General features: G+C 44.5%; 1 protein-coding gene across 1 annotated transcript in view; it reads left to right on the plus strand.

Moving 5' to 3' along the window:
* cfap70 (cilia and flagella associated protein 70) overlaps positions 1-17,938 on the plus strand; it is a 72,032-nt gene that overhangs the window by 14,298 nt on the left and 39,796 nt on the right. Inside the window, exons 7-12 of the mRNA XM_078239898.1 lie at positions 941-1,114; positions 2,591-2,685; positions 6,000-6,105; positions 11,567-11,701; positions 13,139-13,261; positions 16,507-16,587. Of these exons, the coding sequence (XP_078096024.1) occupies positions 941-1,114; positions 2,591-2,685; positions 6,000-6,105; positions 11,567-11,701; positions 13,139-13,261; positions 16,507-16,587 (714 nt within the window). The remainder of the gene's footprint in view (positions 1-940; positions 1,115-2,590; positions 2,686-5,999; positions 6,106-11,566; positions 11,702-13,138; positions 13,262-16,506; positions 16,588-17,938) is intronic.

Below are 17,938 nucleotides of genomic sequence, written 5' to 3' on the forward strand. Positions count from 1 at the left end.
GTTTTCCGTAGTGAATGATTAGAACTGGAATGCACTGCTTGAGAGTGTGGTGGAAGCAGTCAGTCGTGGCTTTTGAAGGGAATTAGATAATTATCCAAGGAGAAAAGGCTGCAAGGAAAGGTTGGAGAAGTTGCGGCTGACTGAACTGCTGTTGCAGTGGGCAGCACAGACACGATGGACATCCTTCTGTCCTGTAATCATTTCATGATTCTATTCTGTATTTGGTTTCCTTTTCTAATGGTGGCTTTCGCTAAAACCTGAAATTTCCCTGTGCATGATTTAATTCTCAAGCCAATGCATTTAGGTTAAGCTCCTACGTTTAGAACCATAGAACCATAGAAAATTACAGCTCAGAAACAGGCCTTTTGGCCCTTCTTGTCTGTGCCGAACCATTTTTTGCCTAGTCACACTGACCTGCACTTGGATTATATCCCTCCACACCCCTCTCATCCATGAACCCGTCCAAGTTTTTCTTAAATGTTAAAAGTGACCCCGCATTTACCACTTTATCCGGCAGCTCATTCCACACTCCCACCACTCTCTGCGTGAAGAAGCCCCCTCTAATATTCCCTTTAAACTTTTCTCCTTTCACTCTTAACCCATGCCCTCTGGTTTTTTTCTCCCCTGGCCTCAGCGGAAAAAGCCTGCTTGCATTCACTCTATCGATACCCATCAAAATCTTATACACCGCTATCAAATCTCCCCTCAATCTTCTATGCTCCAGGGAATAAAGTCCCAACCTATTCAATCTCTCTCTGTAACTCAGCTTCTCAAGTCCCGGCAACATCCTTGTGAACCTTCTCTGCACTCTTTCAACCTTATTTACATCCTTCCTGTAACTAGGTGACCAAAACTGTATATTTAATAAATTATTTAACTAGATTCCAGTAACTCAATCTCATTATTTTAGTGACCCTTCCACTGGACTGTGTTTCAGAAGGAAGTTCGTGTGACGTTTACCAATGGGATTTTAAAAGGAGAAAAAGAGCCCAGTGTCAGACCAAAGAGGTGGCCAGTGAACAACATCACTGCGGTCGGAGCCCAGAATATCCCAGATTCCTTCATCGAGATTTGTCCTTTTGAGGATGAGGACGGGGAACTAAATCGTAAAGAGGTAGGACGGAAAGTGCGAAATGGTGTTCCACTAGATGCTGGGTGCCACTGTTATTTAAACTGTTTGGACTTGGAAATCGTAAGTATGGATAATTGCAACATTTGTGGACAGCACAAAATTGGGGGCTGTGGATAAATGTTTAAATGGGCTGTGACAAAAAATAGGAATTCTGCATTGATACACTTGCAATATGGGAGTTTGAATGAACTTCGGTGTCAATAAGTGTGAGGTGGTACATTTTGTGAGGAGGGTGAAGGAGATCGCACACTCCTTGGAAAATAAGGGCTAAACTTTCTCGGTCCCATGGTGACAGGCCGGGAGGGGCGGGAAATTAGGGAGCATCCTCATTAGGAAAGCTCCCTGACACATTTCTGCCACTGGGTAAGCTTTCCCGGAGAAGCAGGTCAGCTGTTGATGCACTGAGGCAGACAGCCAGTGTAGTTTGTTATTTTGTTGGAGGCAAGGCTGGCTAGCAGTTTGTGAGCAGTGAAGCAGCTTCCAGCCCCCACCCCACCCCATCCCGCCTCGCCCCGCCAGTCTGTGATGGGAAGTATTTGTGGGAATCAGAATTAAACAAGTCAAGTCTTACCTTTGCCGCTTGTTTGTAAGCAGCTGTCAGAAGCTAGGGAGTGACTGAACGTTACAGAACTGCTTGAATTGACATGTAACCACATTTTAAGGAGGTGTGTGTAGCTGCTTGTAATAACTCCACGGAGGCGAAAGTCCCGTCACCAAGTTACTTTATTTACACCATACATCTGTACACAGCCAGCTCTCCAATTGCTCCTTGCTGAATGCAGGCTGGGAGACTGACACACCTGCTTTAAATAGAGAGCATGAGGCTCCCTGATTTAACCATCAATTAGGACTCATCTGGTACCTCTTTTTGTGTACCAACCAAATAAACAAAATCAAAATAACTTAGGGACAACTCCCTAAAAGGAGGTCAACCACCTGAAACAAAAAACAAAACAGAAAGGAAACTTAAACCATCAAATTAAAATGTGATTATCGGGGTCAACAATACACCCCAGTCCCTGCAGTGCCCAGCGGGCATGGAAGGCGTCAACTGTGCCCCCAGACACCACATGCTCCCTCTCCGGGGACACCTGGCTGCGAATATAGCCATGGTAGAGGGCCAGACATGGTGGCGACCCCGTCGATCGCCCGCTGCCTGGACCTATTGATGGAGGACTCATCAGGTAGTTCATACTCTAGCAAGCCAACCTCATTAGCCTGGCTCAAGTCACCACACTGCTTGAACTGTTTAATAAAGTTGAAGCATCACCTTTGTAATTGACACCTACCATAATAGCAAATGGTTAGTGCAGCTTGCCTGATGTAGGCTGCTGTTCAGAGTCAGGGTGGACAGTATGAGTGGTGGGGACTGTATATGAATATGTTATTAGATATCGAGACTCATTCTATGCACAACAAGAGATTAACCCAGGATTATTTCTCTCAATTCTTATTCAGGACTTGGCATTTAGGACAGAAGCAGAAAGTGAGAAGAAGCATGTCATGTGGAACATAGAGAGACGCTGCTTTATGGAGCCCGAGGCTTTGCTGAGGTAACTTGTAATTTAAATACAGTCTGAAACTGAGACATGGAGTGGTTTTTCATCTCTGGACTGTAGAATTGAATCTAGCCTTAACTGATGGGGCTGGTTGGCCGTAAGGTTCTGTGTGAAATTAGTTCTTGAAATCTCACCTGATTTCACAGAGCAAAATTGCCTTTACTTGTCAGTCCGAGAGGTCACCAAGCTATAGGAAATGGAACAACAGTAGGATGTACTTTTCTGAGGGTGATGTGTAAAAATGTTACAAAATACATTTATTCTAAAAATAAAAAAGTTCAATATAATTACTTAAATTGTGATTTCTAACCTTCTCTTCATTTGGCCTTTGACCTCCATGGAAGACTGATTTTCAAATTGTTGTTTAAAACTGTATTTCTACATTCTCTCTCTCTCTCTGTGAAAAAGAGGGAAACACAGCAGCATCTGATTGTTGTAATTTTCTTTCTGATCTGTATTTCTCTACTGTCTGACAGTCCCACTGAAATCAGCGCGGAGCTGAATAATTTATTTAAATTAGAATTTGAATACTATCTAAATATCATCAGCTGCCCCGGGACTGAAATCTCCGGGCTCGCTAGCCTCTATCCCCCCCACCGGGAGTGTTTGACTCCAGCAGGGTTTAGTATAGCTCCCCATCGGGAGACCGGCGCTCTGGGGAGGGGTTTGAGGTTGGCCTGGGCATGTTTGGGGGCCATGATGTGGAGATGCCGGCGTTGGACTGGGGTAAGCACAGTAAGAAGTCTCACAACACCAGGTTAAAGTCCAACAGGTTTATTTGGTAGCACAAGCTTCCGGAGTGCCACTCCTTCTTTAGGTGAGTCTTCTTGGGGGACCAGCAATCGGGCCGTGGGGGGGGGGGGCGATTCACAGGGCCAGCGATGTGGGGGTTGCGGGGCTGGCCAGTGATCGAGCTGGCCAGAAATTGGGAGGCCGGCAGACAGGGGCCACTGCGCATGCGCCGATCTCGGCACTGACAGGTCGGCGCATGCGCAGTGGCCCGCTCAGCGCTATGCTGCCAGTCTCTCCAGCGGGAATAGGTCCTGCCCACTGATTTTTGGACTGATTTACACTAGTGCACTCTGCAGTGCGCAGAGTGTGGGAAATTCATTTTGAAACTCACGCTGAAAAAAACCAGCGTGATTTACTCCAGTTTTTATACAAATTCAACACTTAGAAATTTTTTGGGAGAATCGCCCCCCTGGAATTTGAGCCCTGTCTGGATGACTGAATCATTTCATTTTATCAAAGCTCCAGGTTTTGGAATCTAATTTCCCTTCCTTAGCTGTGGTATTTTGGAAATCAGGGAAACTTGGTTTTGTTGAAACCTGACACTGTGCAGCAAAAAATTATTTTATTTTATTGTATCTTTTCCTTTCTTTAAACTCGGGTTCTTTGTTGCTTGTTGGGAATATAAATAAGCAAAACTGTCGTTGCCAAATCTTCTTGTGGCTGAACTGAGTAAAAAAAGCTCCCAGCCTCTTAAGTCTCTGGCCTGAATCTTGGGCTGGTGGTGATTTGGGAGATGGGAAGAGCATTTACTTGGGCAGGGTGGTGGCATACTGGAACCCCACCATCTTCCCATCCCTGACAGAATTAAGTTCTGGGTGGGAAGGCCAATTAATGACCACTTAAAATGGCCTCATTCTGCCTCCGCTGTTATTAACCCAGATACTGGCAGGCTTGCCCCATGTGGCATGCATGATGAGTAATAGACTTTAGTATTTCCTTTTATGTTAGCCGCTAATGTTATCTCACAAACTCGCTTTTTCCCCTTATATCCATTTTTCTTCTGCTCTGCACTTTCTGCATTCCACATGTGTTACAAACCTGACATTTTTGTAAGCTTCCCAGTCATTTTTGTTTAATTTTAATATAATTTATTTAATCAGCTTTAGCTTTTAATGCCCTTCCTCCCCCTCATAGACCATAGAATCCCGATAGTGCAGGAGGCCATTTGGCCCATCAAGTCTGCACCAACCACAATCCCACCTAGGCCCTATCCCCATAACCCCATGCATTTACCCTAGTTTGTCCCCCTGACACTAAGGGGCACTTTTAGCATGGCCAATCCACCTAACCTGCACATCATTGGACTGTGGGAGGAAACCGGAGCACCCGGAGGAAACCCATGCTGACACAGGGAGAATGTGCAAACTCCACACAGACAGTGACCCAAGCCTAGAATCAAACCCAGATCCCTGGCACTGTGAGGCAACAGTGCTAACCACTGTGCCACCCATAGATATGCGTTTAGTCTGTACTCAGGTTATTTCTTCCAAGAAGACCTTCCATTACATATTCACTGTTTTACCTGCCATACTTTGGGATGAATCTTTAGGCTCTAATGGGTCCAGGAAGAGAATTTTGGGATGCTGGCAAATGTGCTGTTAAGACCATTATCCGCTAGATGGGATGGAGGGGCAGCAGGGCTAACCTTCCAGAAGTGGCCGGTAACTGATTCAACTAATTATTGCCGAAGGCCTTCAGGTCCCCAAAGAAGGCAGGCCTCTTCCTGGAGGTGGCCTCTCAGTGACAGACCTGTAGGGGTTCAGCAGGCAAACATAGAGGCTCTCCTAACCTGACTGGGATCAGTGCATGTTAGCCTGTGGAGGGGTTTTCCCTCCCACTGTGGTGGCCAGGCTGTTGAGCGTTTAAAAAAAAGATGAGCCTGCCCTCTGGCCAGTAATTGGTCAATTCGGGGAAGATCACAGGTGAATGAGGGTTCCCTACACAATCCAGGCCGCTGTTACCATTTCAGCCTGAAGCTTTGATCAGATCCTTTTTGAACTCACCCATTAGAGTATATTCACCTTTGATGTTTCCTTGTCCTTTTTCATGTAGTCCAAACCTTATATTGTGATCCTTATTCTCCTAATTACTTTCTACCTCTCTCCTTATCTTTTGCTCCCCTCCTTCCCTACTCTGTCTCTTTTCAGTCGTTCTGTCAGCTGGAAGACTTAAATCAAACACTGGATAAAAGCAAATTACTGTGGATGTTGGAATCTGAAACCAAAAGAAAACGCTGGAAAATCTCAGCAGGTCTGGCAGCACCTGTAAGGAGAGAAAAGAGCTGACGTTTCAAGTCCAGTTGACCCTTGGTCAAAGCCAGATGACCCTTTGTTAAGTCAAACACCTTTGGCTTTTGTTTGGAAAACTGCTTTGAGACTGTTAGAATGGAGAAGGTGCTGTTCTGTTCACCTGCTCTAGCGCTGGTTATTCACTGGTTAGAAATAAGGGAAAAAAGAGAAAATGAAATATCTAAGAGCAATTTTTAAAATAATATTTCAATGAAATATATTTTTCAGACTGCAGAAGCACATAGCTGAGTCCATGTACTTCCCTGTGGAGATCAAACGTCTGCCATTAGCCCCTCCAGCCAAGGCAGGAGGAAGGACCAGCAAAGTGGAAAAGGTTAGTTCATTATTTCTGCACCTAATTGAAAGAAGGGAATGGAAAGTATTGCGAGGGTTTCTTTTTTTGCCATACACACTACTTATATGAGAGTGGGATGGCTCTCTTAATTTACAATTGCCCATGTTAATTGGGAACATGTATGGTCATTCTTTCTATTCCAGTATCAAGATGTCCCCATGCTAACTGAAGTAGCTCAACTGTGAAATAGGGGCAAGACTTCAAATTGGTCTGAGAGTGCTCCTCGTGCCTCGAGAGTTCCTACAATCCCATGGTATGGTTTACCAGAACTAGGCTGTTAACAGGCTGATACTCGAGGGCCTGGATTTCGAGCCAGCCAGAAGTTCAATGGTATCAATGATGATGAAAAATCTCACTGGCAGACTGAACCTGCACAAGGCTTGTTCATCCAGTAGAAGGCATTCTTCAGTTATCGGCAATAAAATGAAACAAAACTTACTCTAACAGATAAATCAAAGAAAAAGGTTTAATGAAGAAACTTCATTACTCCAACATTTGCAGCCTCACCCTGGGCCATTCCAAGCTCCCCAACAGGTTCTTATTTATACTGAGTCAGCTGGTCAGCTGATCATCGCATCATTTTGTCATTGGTTACACAGTTTACTGGGTCAGCTGACCCTTACAGCTTGTTACCATTGATCACACTACAACAGACCCAATGTTATCATTGGTTACATTCCAGCGAGGCTCACTAAGGCCCCAAGAAGAGATTAAATAAGTGAGTGCATCTATAATGTTAGTGAAATCACTGCACTCACACAATGTCGAATAGAGATCCTGGAGTGGCAGTAATCTCCTGAAATCAATTTCTCACCTGATCTGGCCCTCCCTTACACCCTGCTTGCCAAACCTGCCCTAAGCTACAGATTTTCCTGTGCTCCCATCCTCCCTGCTAAAAAGGCTGCCAACATTTGATAGGTAGCCAAACAGCCCAGACTGACTACTGGCATCCAAAATTCCAGTTTTTAGATTCACTGTGCATCTTTTGATAAGTGCTGTGAACTCCATAAATCTGTTAATAAACTAATCTTTCACGATGTAGCAAGTGTATCCAAAGATATGTAAATTAGGTGGATTAGCCATGGTAAATACGCGGGGTTACAGGGATAGGGCAGAGAGGAGGGCCTGGGTGGGATGTTCTTTCAGAGGGTGGCGCAGACTCGATGGGCTGGATGGTCTCTTTCTGCACTGTAGGGATTCTATGCTTCTATGGATTGTGCAGGGAGTGTTCCTGGCCTTTTACACCGAAGGTTGCATAATTGAAATGATAAAGTACTGGGAATGCACAGCAACTCAGTCAACATCTGTGGAGAGAACAGCAGATCCTTTTTAATTTGTGTTGCATAATTGGCCTCATTATATTAACAGATAATCTGTATCACGTTCATTTGTTCTAATTCCGTAGCTACACTTGCACTTCAATGTTCCTACTGATAGAAATCACCCAATATAACAATCGTCCGGGGCACAGCTAAAGCAAATGTTGGTGCCGGCAAGAAGTAACATGGGAAAGACATTGAAGGTTCCTTGAAATACTAAGTTATCTAGTGTCCTGTAATTATTTCTCTGCGTCCTCAAATAAATTCTGTAGAAAATGAAAAAAAAACCAATCGCCGGAATTCTACCGCCCCGCCCACCACGGGAATCGGAGCGGGTCAGGGGTGGACAATGGGCAGATCCGTTGAACTCAGGCGGGATTTTCCGGTCTTGGGTTGAGCGAGGCTGTAAAATCCCACCCAATATGATTCATTTAAACCTTCTTTCTTAATATAAACATCAGCCATTCATGGGGCGGGATTTTCCCATCCCACTGCAGGGCACCAAATTCTCCGATTTCGCTGCAGCGGAGCATGGCATGTACGGCCGGTAAGATTGCGCCCAACTCCTCTTCGTTTGAACCATCCAGCAAGTGAGTGTAGCGGATTCCTATCGCTGACTTCACCCTATACTTAAATATTAACATATGCCAGTCTTCTAAAGTTTCAAGTAAGATTATTCAATTTCACAGTGAAGGAAGAATGTAGACCTGCTCACACTGGTAATACTGCTGAAGAGAAAGCCAGGAGAAACTTGTCTTTGTGCAGTCAGTTAGTGAAGTGAACATGTTAAACTGCTTCCATTAACAATATCAATAGCTTTTACTTTGTAACAGAATGTCAAATGACTGTTGTAGGAAATTTACCACTTCGGATTCAGACTTGGAGGTTTCAACAATACAGTTTTATTTCGGACACGAAGCTTCGGGAGAAAGCGCTGGTACTCCGCAGTACTTGGCAGCTACCTTCTCAATTACACAATGGTAGTTGATCATTTTTATACCTTTTAGACAATAGGCAGTACGGACATTAGCCGTTAACACATCGTTACAAGTTGAGTAGACAGATACGGACATCGATAGTTAACACATCGTTACAAGCAGACAGGTACGGACATGGACAGTTAACATATCGTTGTTCATAGAATGGATACATTTATGCAGTTATGTCCTCTATCAATGACTGGTTTCGATCTATACATTCAGTGGCTGATCTTGTTACATTTATGTATTTATGTCCCCATCAGTGGCTGACCTTATTATCAGACTCATTGTTCTGGGTCTGCTCTTATCTAAAGTGCCTCAAGCTCTGACCAGCTTCCTGCAGTATTTCGGATACTGCATGTTTTTAACCTTTTGTGTAACTGTCTGTGCTAAAAGCCAGTGCCTGTCAATGTCCCTTCCCAGATAACCATTTTGTGTGCCAGGCAACCATTTTGTGTCCATCACTTTAATTCCACCACAACATGACCATAAAACACACCAATATTTTAACAGTTATCTCGTATTCCACTTCAAAGCAATTGCTTGTTTAATAGTCGTACACCATCTCCTCTGCAATTGCCGAGTGCTGGGAATACATGATTATACAATTAAACAATGTGGCTTAAATAAAGGATAACTGTTATCTGTATGTACAATACCATTTCTCCACTGAGCATGATTTTAAAGAATTGAAAGAGCACAAAATATTGAAGACTTTGTTCTCAAAGTAAGTTTATTTCTGCGTTTTGTATTTCACAAAGTGGTGTTTCCCACTGCCCTGCCTTTCATTTAGGACAGTAAACTGTTCAGCAATGCAAATGATATGAAAATAGGAATGAATCTGCAGAATAAATATTGGTTAAACTGTCCAAGTACACGCTGGTGACAAGCTATCTCACTGCCAGCACCTATTCAGAAAATTTAGGCAATTATCCAAAAAATATATAAATAAAAATGAATCATGAAATTAATTACATTTTCCCATGAAATATTAGAGTAATTAGACATCTTTGATTACACAAGAGATGGAATCCAAGATGGCGCAGAGCGAGGCGACTTCTTGCAAGCTGTGCCCAGCTTTTCAGATTTTCAGACCCGTTTTTTGGGTGAATTTGAAAATGCAATCTTACCAAGGGCGGGGGAGAGAGGGTGTACACTACCGCCAATGATGGGGGGGTCGGGGGGGGGGGGGGGGGGGGGGGGGGAGGGGGCGATGTCCACGGGGGCGGTGTGAGGTGGTTCACTGGGAGATTGGGACGCCTGAGCAATAACGTCCCAAGCAGTCTGCAGCCGGCCTCACCACCTTCTAATTCTATCTTTTACTCTCGTTCTATGCTTTTAAAACTTTTATTCAAACTCTTTTAAACTCTGTAACAAAGTTGACCTTTCTCTACACCCGAGCTATGACTGTAACACTACATTCTGCATCCTCTTACTTCTTTCTCTATGTATAGTATGTTTTGTCTGTATAGCGCACAAGAAACAATACTTTTCACTGTGTACTAATACATGTGACAGTAATAAATCAAATCAAAAATCAAATCAGTAGTTTGATTACCAATGAACTCTTTGAACAAGGAACGCTCATGTAGGATCGCAGGTGATTATATTTTAAATTAAAATATCAAACATGTTAAGCAACATTTCAATTTTAGATCATTACATATTGAAATAGTGTCTCCTAGAGTTTCTGTTCCTTCTGTTAAGTGGATTTATTTGTTATCTCAAACATGTTGCTTTAGAAATATGAAGTTCTCTGATTATGTCATTCATAGAATGGATACTGAAAATTAAAAGCTTTCTATTTATTATAGATCAGCCAGTAAAAAGATCAAGGGTAGCATGATAGAATTTTTTGAGGAGGTAACTAGGTGTGTTGATGAAGGTAGGGCGGTTGATGTCATATACATGGATTTTAGTAAGGCGTTTGATAAGGTCCCCCATGGTCGGCTTATGATGAAAGTAAGGAGGTGTGGGATAGAGGGAAAGTTGGCCGATTGGATAGGTAACTGGCTGTCTGATCGAAGACAGAGGGTGGTGGTGGATGGAAAATTTTCGGACTGGAGGCAGGTTGCTAGCGGAGTGCCGCAGGGATCGGTGCTTGGTCCTCTGCTCTTTGTGATTTTTATTAATGACTTAGAGGAGGGGGCTGAAGGGTGGATCAGTAAATTTGCTGATGACACCAAGATTGGTGGAGTAGTGGATGAGGTGGAGGGGTGTTGTAGGCTGCAAAGAGACATAGATAGGATGCAAAGCTGGGCTGAAAAATGGCAAATGGAGTTTAACCCTGATAAATGTGAGGTGATTCATTTTGGTAGGACTAATTTAAATGTGGATTACAGGGTCAAAGGTAGGGTTCTGAAGACTGTGGAGGAACAGAGAGATCTTGGGGTCCATATCCACAGATCTCTAAAGGTTGCCACTCAAGTGGATAGAGCTGTGAAGAAGGCATATAGTGTGTTAGCTTTTATTAACAGGGGGTTGGAGTTTAAGAGCCGTGGGGTTATGCTGCAACTGTACAGGACCTTGGTGAGACCGCATTTGGAATATTGCGTGCAGTTCTGGTCACCTCACTATAAGAAGGATGTGGAAGCGCTGGAAAGAGTGCAGAGGAGATTTACCAGGATGCTGCCTGGTTTGGAGTGTCGGTCTTATGAGGAAAGGTTGAGGGAGCTGGGGCTGTTCTCTCTGGAGCGGAGGAGATTGAGGGGAGACTTAATAGAGGTTTATAAAATGATGAAGGGGATAGATCGAGTGAACGTTCAAAGACTATTTCCTCGGGTGGATGGAGCTATTACGAGGGGGCATAACTATAGGGTTCATGGTGGGAGATATAGGAAGGATATCAGAGGTAGGTTCTTCACGCAGAGAGTGGTTGGGGTGTGGAATGGACTGCCTGCAGTGATAGTGGAGTCAGACACTTTAGGAACATTTAAGCGGTTATTGGATAGGCACATGGAGCACACCAGGATGGTAGGGAGTGGGATAGCTTGATCTTGGTTTCAGATGAAGGTCGGCACAACATCGTGGGCCGAAGGGCCTGTTCTGTGCTGTACTGTTCTATGTTCTATGTTCTATGAAGAAACATTCTGTTTCGATTTCTTGGAATCTTTAAAGTGATCTGTTAATTTATTTCTGTAGGCAGACGAAGAAGGAGCTGTCTCGTTCCATGGAGTGGCGTATGTAAATATGGCTCCTTTATTGTATCCAGGTGTAAAGCGAATTCGAGGAGCATATTCAATACATCCTTACAATGAGTTTGAAATATTTGAAAAGGTAACATTGACGGAGTAATACAATGTGCGTTATTTTGGGGAAGCTCGCTGGTGAAGTCGGCTGCAGACTGTTTCGGGTGCCATTGCTCAGGTGGCCCAACCTCCCAGTGAACCATCCCACACCGCCCCCATGGACATCACCCCCACCCGCCCCCCCCCATCATTGGCGGCAGTGTAAACCCCCTGTCCATGGCAAGATTGCATTTTCAAATTCGCCCAAAAAACAGGTCCGAAAATCGCTCGTTTGGCACTTAGAATTTTTTTGTAAGATTGTGCCCCAGGTGTCATAAAAATGTGAAAATGGGAGTGTTCCACACCGATCTTTTGGGTGAGTTCCGCACTGCAATCTTCTGACACTCTTGTCAGTTTTTCTGACATCTGGGAGCTTTGTGCCAGTGAGGGAAGCTAGCTGCAGAACGCTCGGGTGCCACTGTGCAGAGCCCCCCGATCTCCTTCTGACCTGGGAGACCTCCTCCCACTACCCCCCTCCACCCATGGACAATGGAGCACCCCTATCATTGGAGGCATTGCCACTTTCCCACATCAATATGTGTTGCAGGCATTGGGGCATCAAGACCCTCCTGATGCATCCTCTGGTGGACCGCCAACATGGCCTACCACTTCACGGCCCACTCTGTGGCCCATCCCTGCACTGTTCCTCCCCTGCACGACCCCCACTTTGTACAGCCCCCCTGCACAATCCCCTTTGCATGCCCCACCCCCACCAACCATCCCCCTTGCAGAGCTCCCCCTGCTGACCACCCCCCTTGTAAAGCTCCCCCTTGCTTAAGCCCCCCGCATTGTGCATACTCTTCCTCTTCATTGCCCCACCCCATTCAGGCCACACCCCCTTGCCACTGCCCCGGCACAATTATGGTACCTAACTGGGTGGTGCCAAGGTACCAGGTGGGCACTGTCAGACTGGCACTGCCCGATGGGTACTGCGTGGCCATGGCGCCTAGTCCCCTCTATTGCAGACTAGTGATTCTACTGTAGTGAGGGGCGGAAACAGCCATTCCAGGCCAGGTAAGTCCTTTTAAATTGATGTTAATAGGCTTTGCTTCCTTGCTGGGTGTGAACCCATTCTCGCCAGCAAAACAGGGCTGGGAGGATATCCGGTGCGAATCCGATTTTTCCCCTTGTATACTATCTTCCCAGCACGGCATGCTGACTGACCAGCGCGGCGAACGATACGGTTGCACCCAGCATGTGTGTTACAGAACACTAAAGTAGGAAAAAAATACTGGAGAAATGAATATGGGGAGAAAATTAATGCCATCACTTCCAACTTAAATCCAGGAGCAAAATAATGTTCATTGCTTCAGTGAATTTTCAGAAAATGCTCAAGTTTTCAGAAAGATCTCTTTCATTGCATTGAAATTTATACTTCTTTATGACATGAGCTTTGCTATTAATGTCTCTATTGTGTATGATTCAGACAAAGCATAAGAACCAGGAAACTGCTGGCATTCCAGGTGCATTGAAGGGTCAGTCTTTGCATACCAAAAATGCCCTTAATAAGGTTAAGGATGATAAAGGAACGAAGGAAGTATTTAAGAAGGTATGATTGCTATTGTTACCTAATCTTATTTTGCTCTCACAAACGGCACGGTGGCACAGTGGTTAGCACTGCTGTCTCACAGCGCCAGGGACCTGGGTTCAATTCCGGCCTTGTCTAACCGTCTGTGTGGAGTTTGTACATTCTCCCTGTGTCTGCGTGGGCTTCCTCTGAGTGCTCCGGTTTCCTCACACAGTTCAAAGATGTGCAGGTTAGGTGGATTAGCTATGGTAAAATGTGCAGGGATATGGGAATAGGGTGGGGGAGAGGGCCTGGGTAAAACGCTCTATCAGAGAGTCGGTGTAGACCTTCTGCACTGTCGGGATTCTTTGAGGCGAGTGTTTCAGTGGAGCTGTACCAGCACAAAGCTATTAATACTCTGAAGAAAAGTCACTGAGACTCAAAAAATTAATATTTACTCTCTCCACAGATGATGCCAGTCTTTGAGTTTTTCCAGCATTTTCTGTTTTTGTTGCAAAGCTATCAAAGCTGTTGATTATCCTCATTCAATGTGCCAATAAAGGCTATTTATCATTCTCACTGTTATTCTCCTGATAGTGCTCTGTTACAGTTACTTGTCTTCCCTGTAAGTAGCTTATAAGAGACTTAGTGCTGGTCTGCTCATCATTGTTGGAGCCCTTTTGAGAGCTTACACCTGCTGAGATAGACACACAGCAAATGGCCCTTCAGCCCACTGTACCAATGCCAGCCTAAAAAGAGTTACCCAGCCTTATTCCATCTTCCAGTTCTTGGTCCATAATTCTGTAAATTCTTGCTTCCCCCACCCCTCAAGGAAGTGAGTTCCAGACACCCATAATGCTCTGGCTGGAAAAAATTCTCCAGCTTCCCTCTAATCCTTCTGCCACTTACTTTAAATCTGTGCTCCTTGATTAATAACCTCTCTGCTAAGGGAAATAGGTCCTTCCTATCCACTCTAACTATCCCCTTCATAATTTTGTACACCTGAATTAAATTTTCACTCAGCCTCTCTGTTCCAAGGAAAGTAACTCTAACCTGTGCAGAATTTTCTCATCACTAAAAATCTCTATTCTTCGTAACAGCTTTGTAAATCTCTTCTGTATCCTCTCAGATGCGATCTGTAATGTGATGACCAGAATTCCATGCCATTCTTTAACCGTGGCCTAGCTAGTGTTTTATACAGTGCTAGGATGACCTCCTTCCTCTTATATTATGTGCCTGTTCGGGGTATACTGAGGGAGAATTTAGCATGGCCAATGCACCTAACCAGTACCTGCAGAAAACTGTGGGCCTGCATTCTCAGCTAGTATCATAGAATTCCTACAGTGCAGAGGGAGGCCATTCGACCCATCGAGTCTGCACCAACCACAATCCCACCCAGGTCCTATCCCCGTAACTCCACTTATTTACCCTGCTAGTCCCCGCTGACACCAAAGGATAATTTACTATGGCCAATCAACCTAACCCACACATCTTTGGACTGTGGGAGGAAACCAGAGCACATGGAGGAAACCCATGCAGAGACGGGGAGAATGTGCAAACTCCACCCGAGACCGGAATTGAACCAGGGTTCCTGGTGCTGTGAGGCAGCAGTTCCTGCTGTTCCTTCACTCTCTCAGAATCCTACCATTTATTGTGCTCTCCTTTGCCTTGCCTGCCCTCCCCAAATGCATTACCTGGACTGAATTTCATTGTCATTTTGGGCTTTGACAGAGGGTCATCTGGACTCGAAATGTCAGCTCCTTTCTCTCCTTACAGATGCTGCCAGACCTGCTGAGATTTTCCAGCATTTTCTCTTTTGGTTGCATTGCCACTTTTCTGGCCACTTGCTCAGTCCATATTGCTATCTTCCTGCAGGTGACAGCTTCTCCCTCGCTTTTGACCATACAATCAAATGTTGTTTCAACTGCAAAATTCTTAATCATGCCCCCTACATTTAAATCAAAATCATTTTATATGTATTAAAAATATACAAAAATATCAGTTGACCAAAACCCTTTGCTTCCTGCCACCAAGCCAATTTTGGATCTAACTTGCCATTTCTCCTTGGATCTCATGGGTATTTAAAATAAAATAAAAGACAAAATGACTTCAGCACAAATTGAACTTCACACTCACTCAGAAGAATGAGTTGATTGCACTGCACAAATTTGTCCTGAACAGGTGGAAAATCTTACTAATTCGCATTTACATTTATTAACTCCATTTTAGGATTAGAATAAAGTTATTGCACTTCGATCTTGCCTAACAACCCAAAAGGTTTGACATTCCATGTCAGCAGGACAGGCCTCTATGTTTGGTATAACCTAAAAGATGTGGAGATGCCGGCGTTGGACTGGGGTAAGCACGGTAAGAAGTCTCACAAACACCAGGTTAAAGTCCGACAGGTTTGTTTGGCAGCACAAGCCACAAGTTTTCGGAGTGCTGCCCCTTCATGAACACAACTCCCACTCACCTGATGAAGGGGCAGCACTTCGAAAGCTCATGCTACCAAATAAACCTGTTGGGCTTTAACCTGGTGTTGTGAGACTTCTTATTGTGCATAACCTAAAAGATCCAGATGTTATAGAATCATAGAAACCCTACAGCACAGAGAGAGGCCATTCGGCCCATCGAGTCTGCACCGACCACAATCCCACCCAGGCCCTACCCCCATATCCCTACATATTTACCCGCTAATCCCTCCTCTAACCTACGCACCTCAGGACTCTAAGGGGCAATTTTTAGCATGGCCAATCAACCTAACCCGCACATCTTTGGACTGTGGGAGGAAACCGGAGCACCCGGAGGAAACCCACGCAGACACGAGGAGAATGTGCAAACTCCACGCAGACAGTGACCCAAGCCGGGAATCGAACCCAGGTCCCTGGAGCTGTGAAGCAGCAGTGCTAACCACTGTGCTACCGTGCTTTGAATCAAAGGTTTCTGAAAATCCTCATTCATATTTGAATATAGCTTCAGGTGACCCCAATTATGTTGTAAGTTGAAGCTAAATTAGAACTCCATCAAAGGTTGTTCCTCGGACAAAAGTTGGATTTGGACTTGGTCAGCATTTGTGATATTTAATTAAACAATACATTTTAGAGGATGAAGATGGTTTTTCTGATGCAGAGGCTAATACAGGACTCTGCCATTCTTTTAGAGGATGAAAAATAATTCTTGGCTGTGTTAAACTAGGTATACTGGTTTTGCTTCTTTTTGGGAAGTTTTCTTCTGATCCAAAAGATTGCATTTCACTGCCTGTATAATTTTTTTTTGTCTTCCTGTAGAACTCGGTAAATTTGAAGTTGATTATCGGGGACCACGCACCAGATCAAGAAATGCCAAATGTCGTTAATGTGGAAGGAGAGGTACGTATGTTAAAGTAGTAAAAGGTTTGTATTGAGATGCAGCTGCCTTTGAAATTGTACAGGGGTTTTCCTTTTCCAAGTCATTCTAGTCATTCTGCCAGTCTCATAAATGCAAAATTGCCCATTACTATCCAAACCCCATGTTAACTTCTCCACTGAAATAACCCCCTTTCTTGTTCCTTTACCTCTGCATGGAACAATTCCTCATCCAATGCACTGGTTGAAGCACTATAGGAGGTCACAGAAATAAAAGTATTTTTGCAGGTATTTGAGCAAACGGATAAGGAGAGACGGCACGGTGGCACAGTGGTTAGCACCGCTGCCTCACAGCGCCAGGGACCCGGGTTCGATGCCCGGCTTGGGTCACTATCTGTGTGGAGTTCGCACGTTCTCCCCGTGTCTGCGTGGGTTTCCTCCGGGTGCTCCCGGTTCCCTCCCACAGTCCAAAGATGTGCGGGGTCTGATTTTTTTATCAGATTGGCCATGATAAATTAACCCTTGTGTCAGGGGGATTAATAGGGTAAATATGAGGGGTTATGGGAATAGGGCCTGGGTGGGATTGTGGTCAGTGCAGACACGATGGGCCGAATGGCCTCCTTCTGCACTGTAGGGATTTTAGGAATCTTAAATATGAGGCATTGTGTAACTGAGAATCAATGCAGCTTAATGAGATAAGGATGATGAGCATGTGGCTGGTTCAGGATAGAAAATTACTCTTGGCTAAGACCAAGGGTTAGATCAAGCCCAAGATGGGGTGCAATGCCTTATTTTATCAGTTTGGATCTTGTTTGTCTCTCTTATGGGGAGCTTGAATTGGATTCAATTTGAATTTGGATTTTGGAGCAAGCAAGGAATAGGTTTGGATTTGCCCGGTCCACTCTGAGCATTGGCTTTGAAACTTTAAGAATGGAGTAAAGTTTTTTTTTAAAAGGTTCAGGGTAGAATATAAGTAGCAGAATTTTGGGTGAGCTGAAATATATAGAGGGTGGAAAATGAACTCACAAACAGGAAGGTGTTTGGGTAATTGTTTCTGGAGATCACAAAGACAAGAATGAGGGTTTCAGTGGTATTTATGGCAGAGATGTGGATGGAACAAAATTATGCAACAAAAGTGGAAGTAGGCAGTTGTTGTGATGCAGATGATCTGGGATTGAAAACTGCTCAGGTTTGAACAGAAACCCAAAGTTGTCAACAGCCTGGTATATCCTGAGTTTGTGTCCAGGAGTAGAATGGAAAGTCAGAAGTGAGGACTAAGAGTCAAGGGCAATAACTCTGGTCTTTCCAAAGAAGAAATTACAGCTCACTTGAGTTGGAGATCATGATGAGTAATCTGATGCCATGGAGGCAGTAG

The sequence above is a fragment of the Mustelus asterias genome, chromosome 23 (genome assembly GCF_964213995.1).
Source record: "Mustelus asterias chromosome 23, sMusAst1.hap1.1, whole genome shotgun sequence".
In the NCBI taxonomy this organism is placed as follows: domain Eukaryota; kingdom Metazoa; phylum Chordata; class Chondrichthyes; order Carcharhiniformes; family Triakidae; genus Mustelus; species Mustelus asterias.